Source organism: Xiphias gladius, chromosome 12 (genome assembly GCF_016859285.1).
Source record: "Xiphias gladius isolate SHS-SW01 ecotype Sanya breed wild chromosome 12, ASM1685928v1, whole genome shotgun sequence".
NCBI lineage: Eukaryota > Metazoa > Chordata > Actinopteri > Istiophoriformes > Xiphiidae > Xiphias > Xiphias gladius.
Genome location: NC_053411.1, coordinates 18067272 through 18081653, shown reverse-complemented (window position 1 = coordinate 18081653; position 14382 = coordinate 18067272). Strand labels below are relative to the sequence as shown.

At 44.3% G+C, this 14382-nt stretch overlaps 2 protein-coding genes across 5 annotated transcripts in view; one reads left to right on the top strand and one right to left on the bottom strand.

Moving 5' to 3' along the window:
* Positions 1-1199: 1199 nt before the first annotated feature.
* Positions 1200-7433, bottom strand: LOC120797314 (coronin-2B-like). The gene is made up of 14 exons (XM_040140881.1): positions 7389-7433; positions 7098-7298; positions 6523-6639; positions 6091-6240; positions 5170-5370; positions 4972-5088; positions 4513-4617; positions 3946-4042; positions 3342-3457; positions 3130-3220; positions 2857-3017; positions 2303-2470; positions 2121-2189; positions 1200-1787 (listed from the first exon to the last, which is right to left on the bottom strand). The coding sequence occupies exons 2-14, from the start codon at positions 7296-7298 to the stop codon at positions 1722-1724; spliced, it is 1659 nt and encodes a 552-aa protein (XP_039996815.1). The 5' UTR covers positions 7389-7433; the 3' UTR covers positions 1200-1721.
* Positions 7434-9844: 2411 nt separating this feature from the next.
* txk (TXK tyrosine kinase) overlaps positions 9845-14382 on the top strand; it is a 64786-nt gene continuing 60248 nt past the window's right edge. For all 4 annotated transcript variants that reach the window (XM_040140784.1, XM_040140783.1, XM_040140786.1 and 1 more), the window contains exon 1: positions 9845-10159. The gene's annotated coding sequence lies outside the window, so the exon portion shown is untranslated. The remainder of the gene's footprint in view (positions 10160-14382) is intronic.

The following is a 14382-nucleotide window of genomic DNA, read 5'->3' as shown; positions in this document are numbered from 1 at the left end:
GACTTAAAGCTTGTTCCCAGGTTTAGCTGTAGCTAAAACAGCTCCGGGAGGCTGCACTATGGCTCGTCTGCCTTGAGCTAAATGCTGAACAAACCAATATAAACCAGATTATCAAGCAAACTGAAACTTTGGCCTGATGTTGTTGCCAGATGAAGGGAATCACCGAAGAAGAGCCCGACCATTAAAGTGACCAATGCGCTGGTCGACTTCACAAGTGACGAGACGTCGCGGCAGAGAAACGCCACCGCTTTCAGACTCGCATGACACGGTCCTAGGGACACGTGTTCAGCCGATGTCGGACCGTTGAGCACCGGTCAAACCCGTGTCCTCGCCATGCGCGTAGACGGGTTTCTCGCTCACTAACGGTCGTTTCCACATCGTCGTGACCGTTTACATCTGGACATTTTCTCTAATTGGAAATGAAGCAGCCGCTGGAAACCTGCGAAATTAATGTTTGGAGGTGACCTTTGTATGCGACACACATCGTCGCGGTGCGTACTTTTATTTTAACCACAGGCCACCTTTTGTAATAGACAACTGTCAACTCTGCCGGCTGGCGCGATGAGCGCCGCAGTCAGAAACGACCCGTGTCGCGCCAGTAAACCTCAGCTGCCACGACACGGGTTAAATAGAAGCACAGCGCTGTCATAATACTAATAAAAATAACTAATATCTCTGTCATTCTGTTTTCCTGCCGCACTCGCTCCGGTTGTTGTATCCGTAACATCACATTATATGAAAGTCCTGCCATTTCTTCAAAACATTACAGACACTGGATATACAGTGAATTCATAAAGTACTCAGACCCCTTCGCTTATGTTGCTGCTTTATGCCAAAATCCTTTTAAATTCACCACACACACACACACACACACACACACACATCAATCGATACACTCAGTAGCCCATTTTTTTTAATGTTTGCAAATTTATTGATAAGGAAAAAACTGAAATATCACCTTGACCCAAGAGGAGGGTCGGTCGGGTGACGCAGGTTGACCCACGTCACCGTGTTGGTCTGAGTGGGGTATAAAAAATAAAAAATAAAGTGTTTCCATTACATAGTTTGTCCACCCTGGGGCACCGTCAAGTTAATTTTTCCACCGAGAAATCCATTAATAATTTTAATTGTGTTTTATGTTAAAAAAAAAAATTACAAATTTGAGATCATATCAAAATTTTAAAACTCTTTCCTCCTCAATCCATCTAGTAGTTAAAATTCTTAGGTCTGGACCAACTGACAGTGGCAGTCCTACAGCAAAGGGGCTAAAAAACTGGAAATGTCTGTGGTAAAAGGAATTAACAGGTGTTCATCCATCAAGACTTCACTAAGCTCAACAAATTCCAAAACTAGTCTTAAATTATCTTAAATTACTTGTTTGTGTGGTTTGTGTATTTTTGGTTTTAATACATTTTAATACATCCCAGAGTCAAGAACATGAGGATTGACCGTTAACAATTAACCACCTGCTCATTTATTGGTCTGTATGGTCTAAATTACATTTTGCCAGAAGTTACGAGTATTAACAGTCATTAATACACGAAATTAGACTCGAGGCAGAATTTACCTGACAGAAGCTAAAAGTGTTAACACAATGCAAACACCATGTAAAAAAAAAAAAACAGCCTGTGTGTGTGTGTTTGTCTTTTACTGGTTGGAAATTTTTGAGCATTTTGATTGGTTCACCGAAGAAACGGCCGCGTGAGATTTGGTTGGTTGAATCAGAAGGTCGCCCTCATGTTGTTTCTGGTGTTTTTGATCTCCAGCTCCAGTTGAGCGATCCTCGCCTGCAGAACAGAAAGTTTTGGAGTAACTTGATGACTGATCACACTCCATGAGAAACCGTCCATTTCTGTTTGAAGAGTTTGTGTCATTTTGTGTAGATATTCAACCAACTGCCAATAATCCGACTAAACAATAATGAAGTGTTATCTTGATGATTTTTTTTTTTTTCCCCAAAAGGCTCCCCACATTTAGTGGAGACAAAAATAATGAGACGTAATTCACCACAGTGACATTTTCCTTCTAAATATGAATCTGTAAAAGTTTGTTGTCTTTGGTTTTTACGAGATGATACAGCATGTTGGCCGACTGCCCTGTGAGTGTGTTTCAGTACTAACATCTTTCTGATTAAGTTGTTCCTTCAGGCCTCTTATCTGGTCTTGCTGTCTGTAAAACGCCTGCAGGAGCTGAAATGCAAAGAAAACTAGAATTAGATTTTTTGGCAGGAAGAGGGAAAGCTTTGGCCAAATCATTTGCACGCACACGGTACTGCCTCGTGTCTCGTTAATTCCCGCCTCACCTCGCTTTCGGTGGTCGGCGGCGGCCTCTCCGCAGGTTCGCAGCAGTGTGGAGTGGAGCAGTACGTCCACAGCGGGATCTGGGTCTCATCCGGCTGCCACCCGGACAGATCGCTCAGATCTCTGGGGTATTTGGCGTCCTGGTAGGCCAGCTGCTCCTCGAGGAAGGCCTCGAAAGAGTTGATCGGCAAGTCAAACCTCAGTTCGTCAGCTAAGACCGCTCGCTTTTTCTCAACGCAGGACGGCCACATGATGATTTGTTTTTCAGGTTTGGTGGCGCTTTCTAACTTACTGGTGCCCTTTGGTTGCACGAACCTACGCTACACTTGGCCTCTGCACTGCGCCCTCTACCCAGTCTTACCGTGAACACGGCTCGTAGCGCTGATCGTGGGCAGACGGCGGATTTACGGCCTTGAAGGCATCTGTGTTTTTCTTCCGATATGACACAAACCGCGTTCAGGCTAACAAAGCTCTACCTAGCGGTACAGGTTTCAGCAATAAACGCCGCTGATTTTTGACGTGGTTCAAGCCGGTAGCCAAATACAGTGTGTTTTACCTCTTCCATAAAGTCCAAGTTTGTCCCAGTCACTGCACCTACAGCCGGGCCCATCTGGAACCTGAGGTTGCTCAGCTGCCCCACCGGCCCCTTCTCGGCTGGGGTTTCTGGGTAAGGGTTGGCTACTCGAGGCCCAGGCTTCAGGGACATCAGCACTGGGCCTAACAAAGAGACATAAGAGAGGTTTCCATGATCCCTCTCTATAAGAGAAACTGGAGCCCTGTAGCTGATCTGTCAGCCATTTTGGTTCGAAGGCACCAATGGGTCACTGACCCCTGTTGATCCCTGCCAGCCACTCCTGAGCCGTCAATGCCGCCTGGTTTCCAGCTGTCATCGGGTACAGATCCTCTTGGAAAATATCCGACTGCAAGGACAGACAAGAACACCGCAACTTGTCGCCCTATCGTTTTTTTTTTTCTATCCTCATCAAGCATCATCAATAAATGCAACATATTAACGAGGTGAGGTGAATATATCATCCTAACCTCTTTTCGTGGTACGATCATCGACAGCGGCTCCACCAGGTCTTTGACAGCAATCAGGCGATAAAACCGGAAAACCTCGCAGGCGCTCACGTCCAGGCCACGCTTTGGCATCACTCCTGAAGTGAGGTCAGGGGTCAAAGGACATTTGGAGCTGGTCATGCAGAATTGGGAAGTAGAAATTGTAGGACCTAAAAATGCGGAAAGTCTTGGTCTTTCCCTTTTTTTTTTCTTTTAAAGTATGACAGGAAGCTAAAGGTCGTCCCTTCTTAGATAAGTTATGGTAGAAACCTAAACTGGCCTTTTTAAAATAAGTATACCACCATAGTTGATCTTTTCCTAACATTGGTACAACTAGCTAGAGTTTGTCTTTTTCTAAATGAGGAATTGTAAAGCTGGCTAGATCGATGTTCACCCAAAATAAGTATTGGTACAGCTAGCTAAATAAGACCAACGTTAGAGATTCGCTCTATTCATAGCCTAGTAGAGCTAAGTACTGCTAAGTATGCGTAGTTTATACAGTACAGTAAATAAGCATATCATTTCAAGTTTGTCGTTAGCATTTCTAAGTGGCATGGCTAACTTAGATGGTTATGTTTCATCTCACCGAGTCCTTTCTGTGGCAGCAGGGACCTGTACTCTGTCAGGAAGCTAATGTAAGGTTTCTCAGCGCTCAGCTCGTAGTACCGGATGTTCCCGTCACCCTAGAGCGCACAAACACACCGTAACATTTATTAATGTTGGTGGGGTGTGATGACAATCTGGGAATTTAAGGGCACAACAGTTTTTTTTGTTTGTTTCTTGTTTTTTTCGGCTGTGCATATGAACTGTTCAGTTTTCCGGGTTAGGAAGGTGTCATTTGAATCGGGGTGCATCAGCAACCGAAATGAAAAGCTTAAAAATATGAGTCTGACTTCGAACAGGAAAAAATGTGGTGTGGTTTTATCGGTGAGAATAAAATCTCGACCAAATGCGGGAAGCAAAATGCAAAAGTTCATAGGTAGGTTCTTTACGGGTTGAAGAGCAAAACGAAGTCAGCAGCTTTAGGTTGACACACAGGTTACAAGGACCAAAGAAAACCGACTGAAGCAGTGTTTATTCTACTGTCGGTCCTCAGTCAAAGTTGCATGTGCGTGCGTCTACGTGCAAAGTGTGTTTTTGCGTGTCGTATGACCTTTCCAGCCAAGTAGAGCATGTGTGTGTCTGGGTCGTAGAACGGGAAGAGAACTCCCGCGGACCCGTCCAAATCTTCTTCGTACAGAGGCTCGGATAAGTCGTCCTGCACACAAACACACGCACAAATGTAGCGAGAAATGGACAAAAACAATATTTTCGACTCCAGATTTCCTGAATACCTGCTTAAAAAATAAACACAGCTTTCAGTTTGAAGGGTTAAACGGAGTCGTTGGACCGAAATATCCGGAGGCCAAGTGAACACGGTCACCTGGCACGGCTCGGAAAAAGGTTCTATTAAAATATGAGGAGGAAAATGCAGATAAAATGCAATGTGCTGCAGGAACCTCTGTTTCAGGACACCCGTCAACCAATGCATTGACTCTATTCGAGTGAATACATCAGTCACCTAATCTGTTCAACTAATCAGTCACTGTATTTGATGTGTGCCCTGTCTTACAGGGTCCCAGAGGACGATCTGTCTGTGGTTCCAGGGTGAGCTGCCCGTGGACAGAAGCATCTTCAGCCCTCCGATGTATAAAACCTTACTGGCCCTGTGGGACTTACTGCCGGACACCTGCAGGAACATTAGGAACATTTTTACAAAGTTTGTTTTTTTGTTTTCTTAAGGACACACAATCGGACAAAATAAACACACCTGTAAAATCTTTCCTGTCCGCGGGTCCAGGACTCGAACCCGTCTGTCTTTGGACGAGACCGCCAGTCTGCTGCCATCACTGTTGAAGCTGACGGAGAGCAGCAGCGTCTCGGACGGGTAGCGGTGGTGGACGGGCATCAGAACCACCCGGACCGGGAACCTGATTACAGCACCTACCTGGGACACGTCCCAGAGGAGGACCTGGTACAAAAAGAGAGGGCAGAGACTGAAGTTTATCATTTTGAAATTACAAGCAGTAACTCAGTTTGTTTTAAAGTAGTTGAGACTCAACTTGGAGTGCGTAGTGGCCGGGGTTGCCTGTCTTATGTCAGACTGGTGATAAATGGAATACCAGAATTGGCCCAATACTGGTCAGATTCTAGGTGCAGAGAACTGGCCCAAATTTGGATTAGCTGCAAACTGGAACCGAATCTCAGCCCGAATCAGCTGAGGGTCCATATCCGCAAAACCCGCCCGAATGCATTGGGCCAGACCTGGATCACATCTGGTCCTCTAATCTCGTGCCAGAACACAGCCGAGCATGCCGACACTCAGCCGAAATTGGCCTGACCCAGTTGGCTACCCAATGGAAAAAACATTGTGGCGTAAATTTATGGACCATAAGGTAAAGTCTTAGTTAGTTCGAGGACGAAAAAGAGCATCCAGATTCTTATGGTCCATCAGACACTTCCTCAACTCGTCACCTATGGTTTATGCCAAAATAGCAGGGAATGAAGTTGAGTTAAAAAAAAAAAAAGACGTTACGCAAAATATGCGGTGTTCCTATTCCTTCCTTATATTTCAGGATAATGTAATAACAAAAGTACAATATCATAATAATCACTTTTATGGTTAACGACACGTAAAAACATGTCGTTAACCATTTGACTGACGCTGCCACTGACCAATGAGGCTCCTGACCTTGTAGTCGTAGGCGGAGCTAAGCAACAGGTTTTCAGCTGTTGGGTGCCACTCGATGAGCCCCACCCTCCTGGAGTGACCAATCAGAGTCTTCCTGGCCTTGGTTAAGTTCTGTTGGACACCGCAGACCGGGATGTCCCAGATCTTCACCTGTGTACACGCACATGTACCTGTTTGTATGCACTATACTTGTGAGGACCGTCGTTAATAATGCATTTCCCGCTAACCGTATCCTAAACCTAAATCCAGACTTAATCTTAACCTTAAAACTAAATCTGAAACCACCTGCAGCCCTCTAAAGAAGTGGAGACAAGACAAAATGTCTTCACCGTCAACATGAAAACCTCAAATAAGGTCCTCACAGGGACAAAAGTGAAAGAACACAGGTGTTTTAGCTAAAACGTCCGGACACGCGAACGGGACAGTGCGTACAGTACAGTCCTCTGAGCACGAGGCGATGCAGTGATCGTCAAACGGATCCCACTTGACGTCCAGGACCCTCCCACTGTGACCACACACCCTCGGGTGCTGAGGATCCACCCTCCCTGTCTGCGAGAGAGAGAGAGAGCGAGAGAGCGAGTTAGAGCGCGTGAAACCATTTTACCACTCAGGTCACACCAGCATTTTACAGGCACGAGAACTCGCGCCAGATTAAAACTAATATGAATGAAAAATTGTACCAATCTAACATCAGCATCAGGGTAAGTTCGGTGCTGAAACATCCAAAATCCAGTTCCCAAAACTGCGACTTATTCCTTTAAACTCGCTCGACATGTGGGTAGTTCACTGTCGCGAAATTACACAGCATACGCAGTGTAATATGTTAGCAGTCCTCTCTCTAAGCAATCATTACCGTTTCTCCCTGAATGATACCTTCGTCTGTTCATTTCTAATATTCACGATTCACTTTGTGCCAGCCTCTCACATTACAACGATACGTTCTACTTCCTTTTGTCACTTTGGTGGTAACTTTTATTCTCATCAGGAGGGAAAACGGCCAAACGCACATGGTGGATGGGCAGGACTAAGAAGGACCCGCCCCCGGCGCACTCGGTCACCACGGCGATGAAGCAGGGATTGGCCGAGCAGTAGTGGTTGTCGTGGACGCTGCGGGCGATCGGCACCCCGTCGTAGCTGTGCTCCTTGGTGGCCGGCTTTCCCAGGACGTGACGAAACTTGGAGCAGCGGAAAGACGAACGCCACGACATCTACATGTAAAATTTTGTTTTTTTTAAATATTACAAAACTTTTTAAAAAAGATATTACAAAACAATTACAAAAATGTTATCCATACTTACACTTTGAACACTTTGATCCGTACATGCAGATGGAAAAAACTTGTGGAGAGGTGGAAAAAGTGTGTGTCAGACCGACGTAATCTTATAATAGTGTTGTGTGCAGCTTCAGCAGCTGCAGTATCTGCTCTAATCAATAATGCAATCGGCTGTCATTATTGGCTTTCATGATCTCATCAATAATAAATCAGTTTCTTCAACAACCGAGCTTTTTAAATCATTCATACACACACACACACACAAACTGATAAATCCATCGTCCAGAAACGCTTCCTTGTCTCTGTTAAATATTTATCAGTTACACAAAGACTTCCTGTTGTTACAAATTCCTCCTGACCTCCTCTTTTACTGAGGCTGGGAAAGATCAGCTCACTGTATAGAGAGAGATGAGGAGAAGAGGGAAAACGAGAGGAGAGTGCGGGAAAGAAAGGAAAGGAGAGGGGAACAGGAGGCGAGGAAAGAAAAACTTGGGTTAAACGTCTCCTGTAGTCCATCAGAGCATCGCTTGATCAGAATATTATCCATAAGAAGCTGATTTCCCCCCAGAACTTCCCCAGAAGCATTTTATTTTTACTGTACAGGCATGAGAGTGGAGTCAATCCTCCCATCTAACTCTCAGCCGGAAAACAAAACATGTCAAACTGTTCTTTTGATTCATCCTGTGACATCCAGGATGGTCCAGGCTGCATCTACGCTGTTGAGACTATCATTATTATTATCATCATTATCAACAGACGTAAAAGACTTTTTTCAAAACTGTGGCGATGACTTCAGCTTTGACAGTTTGACAGGGAGGATGGTTCGGCCTCCAGGGAAGTTTGAGCTCCACCTTCAGTGACTTGTGTTGTGGTTTTATCACTGCAGAGGTTCTGGCCCGGACCCAGACCGTCGAGTAGAGCTCGAAAGTCCAGCTCGAACCGGATCATACGCAAACTCCCCCTTCATTTCATCAAAGTCAGATGAATAAGGGGGTCCCTGTTGGCCCTGGTGGCCTTGGGCCGTGAGGTGCTGACCATGAGCCGCAGCATCTTCCCCCTTCCCACTGTTAACTCACCAGTAAAGGCATAAAATTCCCCATAAAGACGGAACAGAAATGAAATAAGGACATGGTCTTACCTCAGGTATCGGCATATAGGAACCACTGGGTTCACCTGAAACCCGCCGCCCGTACGACGCCCATTAAATGCAGCTATGGCGGGTAAAACTGCGACGCTTGGTGCAAGCTGGTGAAAGCACAACTGCTCCGTCTACAGTGCTGGTGACTTCTGACTGCAGCCCCCACCCGTGTGCGTGTGCGTGTGTGTGTGTGTGATCCATGACGTCTACCCTCTGCTTCCACGTTAGCCGAGCTGTTTATGCACGGCTGCACGCGCACAAACACCCCTCTACATCCGACACCCTTGCCGCCAACGCACATTCGCACACAGGAGCGGCTCCACGCCCAACCGGTGCCACGCTACTGACGTCCGTTAGTATAAATCCGCGGGGGTTCGGTCAACTGAGGTGGCAGCACATGGCCTTGCTACTTTATCCTCTTACTTTCCGCCATAGCGTTTCATCCGTCGGTCACAATCACCGGCGGGTGATGCTGCTGCGGCAGTAGTCTAATCATTTTAGTCATTATGACTCAAGACGCCGCTGCTTTTCAAGTATCATTGCGATCATATCATTTGTGGTCGTAGCGACGGCAATGGCGTTGTTTTCATCGTCCTCAGAACTGCAACCATTAGATAATTAATCAAAGGACAATTTCAATCCATCAGTCCTTTTGAGTCATTTTTTAACAAGAATGCTGAAATTGTGTGGTTACGGGTTTTCAAGTCCCTTATGATACTAAACCTAATGTGTTTGGGGTTTGGACAGTTGGTCAGATAAAACAAGAAATTTGACGACGTCATCTTGGGTTTCGGGAATTTGGGATTTTTCACCATTTTCCAACACTGGACAACTAAACAACTAATCAGTAAAATAATGTTCAGATTATTCAGTAATGAAAATGATTGTTATTTGCAGGCGTCCTTTAGTGTGTTTGGGAGGAGGCCTCTCGGGCGTCCCGTGGACCCTGAGGGGCAGGTCGATGCCACCATCAACCCGGTGAACCTCGCGCCTTTTCAATCCGGAGAATTTTTCCCCGGGTTCATCCTCCCAACGTCTGTTGCCCGCTGAGGCCACATTTTCGATTTTTGAGCCCGGTTACATTCACCTGAAATGTTTTTTGAAGGTTCGGAGGATCAGAGAGAAAGCGATAAGGACAGTTTTCACTTTACTGAGAAAGTGGAATATACGTTAAAGGCGGGAAAATGCGGGACATTAACTGTACAATGCAGATATTAAAATAAGTAGGATTCAAAGAATGAAACTTTCTTTTAAATGTTCTTTTTTTTTTAATTTTAAAAGACATTCTGTGGCTTATATGGTTTATACATTTGTAGGTTTTTTTTCCGGCTTATAAATGGACACTCTTCATTAACATCGAGGGTTTGATGCCGTGTTTGCCTCCGGCAGCAGAAGCTATCAACCGGATTGCGTCCCCCTGGGTTTGCCTGAGACAAACAGTTGGACCGCCTCCTGGCAGAAGAGGAAAGTTACAGGAAGAGATGATTTTTTATTTTATTTATTTTTTTTATTTATTTTTGGATCGGCACCATCAGGACGGTTTCCAGATACCGCGCGAGGTGAAGGGGGGACGACGCGTGCAGGTGATCTTAAAACAACAGGAAGTTGATGGGAGTTTGGCGGCAGCGTCGGGGACGCAGCTCGCGGAGGACGTTAAGGTAGGCTGCTTTAAAAAAAAAATAATAATAATACTCAGTCATCATTCAGTCAAATCTGAACACACAGACGTGACACGCATATTTGTCACCTTCCGCTTGACTTACGCTTTCCGAGGATGTCGGTATCCCCGAGGTCCGCCCCGGAAATGAAGGCCCGTAAAAACCGGCTTTGAACTCCGACTCCGGAGCTTGCCCGAGAATAAGCAGGTTTTAAGGCTTTTCTTCGGTATCAAAGTTAATTCCGTGATAGCTGTCAGTTCATCCACTGTTACGCCACAAACAAGAACCGTTAATGGCTAATTCGGCGTATTTAATTTTTTAATAATGTGAACAAATACGGGCTAAAAAAACGAAAAAGAAAAAACGGGACTTAAGTGTAACTCGCGGAGTTCATGGACACATTACACTTGATGCTTGCAGGGGAAGCTAAACTTGGGCTGGTCTCCGGAACCAACCGGACCGACAGAGTTTAGTTATGTCCTCTGAGGGTTTTGGCTGCTCTTTGGAAACGCGGTGCGCTTGCCGGGGCCGACGGCCACAGCAGCAGACTGACCAGAGACCGGCTCTTTCCATCACATGCATTTTCAGACCGCGTCCGGTCTGTGCGAGTTGCCAGGGTTTGACGAAGCTGAAGTTTTTTTTGGGGGGGGGGACTTCAGTAACTCGGACTTGTCAAATCCGGACTAACTTAAGCCAGAGACGCCAAAGACTCTTTAAAACACACTGTCAGGTTTGTGAAACCTTTTATTCCGGTTGATGAAAAACGCACGAGAAAGCGTTTTTGCGTGTCTGGCAAAGCACCAGGTGACACTTGGACTCGTCCGATCTTTTTCAAGGGAACATCTGTTGGACCCAGCTCGTCGGATGTTGGGGACCTGATGCTTCTCAGTATTTTTCCGACGTGATGCTGCAACCAACCTCGTTGGGTTTCGTACTGTTGGTCAGATAGAACAAGACGAGGCACCTGAAGACGTCGCCTTGGGCCCAGGGAAATCCCGACGGGCATTTGTCACTGTTCACTGACATTTTGATGACAGGACGATTAATCAATTAATCGATTTCATAATGAATTCCTGCCAAATATGCTCTTTTTTTTCATTTTAAAACAAAAGACGGCACCAGAGCTCCTTTATAACTTCAAATTGTCATAATTCTATGATGCTTATGTGATGAATTTAATTTTAATTTTAATTTTTTTGTTGTTGTTGATATTTCATCCATGAGCAGTGCCCCAAAAACGCCCCTGAAATGATTTAAGTCATCCTCCAAAAGTCACGGCAACTACAATATTCAAATCCCAGTGATTCCGGAAATCAACGCCACCACGTTGAAAAGTTGTGTTTTGTGACTTTTTAAAAGCAGATTGTTTCAGACAGCTGGGAAAAAAAAACAAACCCTAAAATGGTGACTCGTTAGCAGCTTTACCACAGCTTCTAAATTATATGTTATATTCATATATATTATTAAACCTCGGGTTAAGGAATTGATGGAGCCTAAAATGTGCAACCAGTACAATGAGAGACTTTCACAGTGTTCAATTTAAATCCACTGATGAATTGACTAATTAAAAAATACTATTATAAGTTAAAATGGGGAATTAGAAAATATGAAAAGTTTAAAAAAAAAAAAAATGCCACTTTCAATTTTGTGATTGTTTCAGTTTAAAGTAATTATTTATTTATTTATTGCCAAAAATGGGAGTTTCAGGAAATACTGTACTTAAAATCTGCCTGTAGTCATGCTGGTGTAGTTATATTAGCAGGAGAAGCTTCACTGGTGCAGGTCTCAGAGGTCGTGTTTGCACTGACCCGTGGCAGCGGCAGTGGGTCGTTGGCCATAGTTCTGACTTTAACCTGCAGGTGGCGATGTCCTGCTGAGGGTAGAACTGTGCACTCTGTTTGCACCAGACTACTACTTGCCTGAGTCTGCACTTTACGGAAACCAGCACATGGTCCACCAGAATTAAAGAGCTCCCGTGTGAATGAGGTAGTTTACCCTAGTGTGTGTGTGTGTGTGTGTGTGTGACTGTAGATACACCACATGGGCCAAAGGTATGTGGACGCTTAAGCATTACTCCCATATGTGGTAGCTGAGCGTCTCATTCCAAAACCATGGGCCTTAATCTGCTGCTCTAACGGCCTCCGCTCTCCTGGTTTTCAGTCCATCCACCAGCCTTGGGACGCGGTCGGCGTTTGCTGTTTGCCCGGGTTGAGGTGTGGGCTCTGCGCTGGACGGGCGAGTTCCTCCACACCCAACGGGGAAAACCGTCTCTTTGTGGAGCTTGGCTTTGTGCAGGGGGGCACTGGCACGTTGAAACAGGGAAGGGTCTCCCCCATGTTGCTGCCACAAAGTTAGGACATTGTTGTCTAAAAAATCTAATAGTGCCATTTTGGCTGTTTTCAGGCAGACCGCTTGTAATGGACGGTAAACTTGTCCCACACTTGACAGATTTGTGGCCTTACTTGTCTTGCAGCGTAAAAACTGTGTGCACTGGTTGCGCAGGGTTTAAAACTGAGAAAGTTGGCCTCATACCAGAGATAAATATGTTCATATCACTGGGATCTCGCAGTCATGCACACCACATGTCAGTTCCCCTGGCGTGCCAAAGGACTGCGGGCGATGTGACGGATCTTATCTGTCTGCTCATGTAAATCTGCATTCAGCCCTCATTAATCACGCATCCATATCTTATTTTAAATTTAAATCAATTACTAAATGTGACTTTTAACGTTTTAACCTTTCTTGTATAGCCATAAAGTCAAAAATATATTGAGCATTTGTAATTGGAATTAAATGGCATCTCAATTTTGCTCCTCTTCATCTATTGTGAAAACAAAAACATGATTTATTTTAAACTGACAGCTAATAAAGAGCTGGACAATGTGTTTTTTTTTGTTTTGTTTTGTTTTTTTTGTTTGTTTTTTTAAGTAGAATTCAACCGTAGTCCGTTCGCTTGTATGTTTTCAGTACATTGAAACCTGCTTAAAGAAATAAATCTACCGAAATACTTTCACTGGCATTTGGCTAAAAATATGTCAAAGACCTAAAATAGTCTAGAGCTGTTTATGGAGCCACACATGCTTGGATACCGTAGACGTCATGGGGGCTTCAGTGCAGCTTCTGAAAGTCGGAAAAAGCTTCTCAGAAAACAGTGAAAATACCACACGACCACATTTATCAGAAATCAAGTTGTATATTACAACTATATTGTGGAAACTGAATATATTTGGGTTCTGGACTGATGGTCGGAAAAAACAACGCATTTGAAGACTCAAGAAAGTACAATTTTTCCCAAAAGAAAATTAGAGCAACTGAGAAAAAACTGCAGATGAAGATCATTGGATGTGATCGAAAGCACTAAAACAGCTACTATAAATGGACCTTGTGGTGAGACAGTTTTCTCAAAAAATTTAGTTTATGAATCAAATACCTAAATTTACCTGTTTTTTTCTTAGAAAATGCCCCGTGTCAAATGTTTAAATGACAATTTCATTGAGTTGCAATTTGTATTTCTAAAAGCTTTAAATGATTTGATCAATTATTGATCATTCAGCAATTGATTAAGGAAATTACATTAAATCTGCACTCCTGAAATATGCAGTAAGGACATATCCCATTCAGTCTAGGTTGATAGTTGTTATATGGATAAGACTTTCATGCCAAAAATTTAATTGTTAATGATAATAGAAGCACATTTTTACGCAGGTGCCTGGAAACAGCCTCACATTTACGGTGGTTACGAGTTAGTTAGTGTTACGATATGGCAATGTTAAACTCGTTCTCACTACACACTCGAGGTTAAGCGGCTGAAAATGTAGAAAAACGTGATCAAATTACAGCCAAAATGTGCTGATGGTGTTGGTGCTGCTCAAAGTGGCCCGAGAAATGGGTTTTCCCCCCCTGACAAAAACCTTCTGTAAATCAGTACTGATGGTGGATCTGTGCACTCAAGCCCACCACTTCCTGGAATCTTGAGGCCGAAAACGATACTGATAATAGAGAACAATAAGATCATTCGATCAACTGATTTTCATTCTTTACATAGACACAGAACAATCGTCTTCGATAAGGATCTTTTGTATTTGTTTATTAAAGAGTGGTGGCCACGATACCGAGCGGGATATTGTACACTGTAAAAATAATCGCGTGAGTTCTATGTGGTGGACAAACTCTGTAAAGGAGGCGCCGTTTAAACTACCTCAAACAAATCTTCGACATTTTTT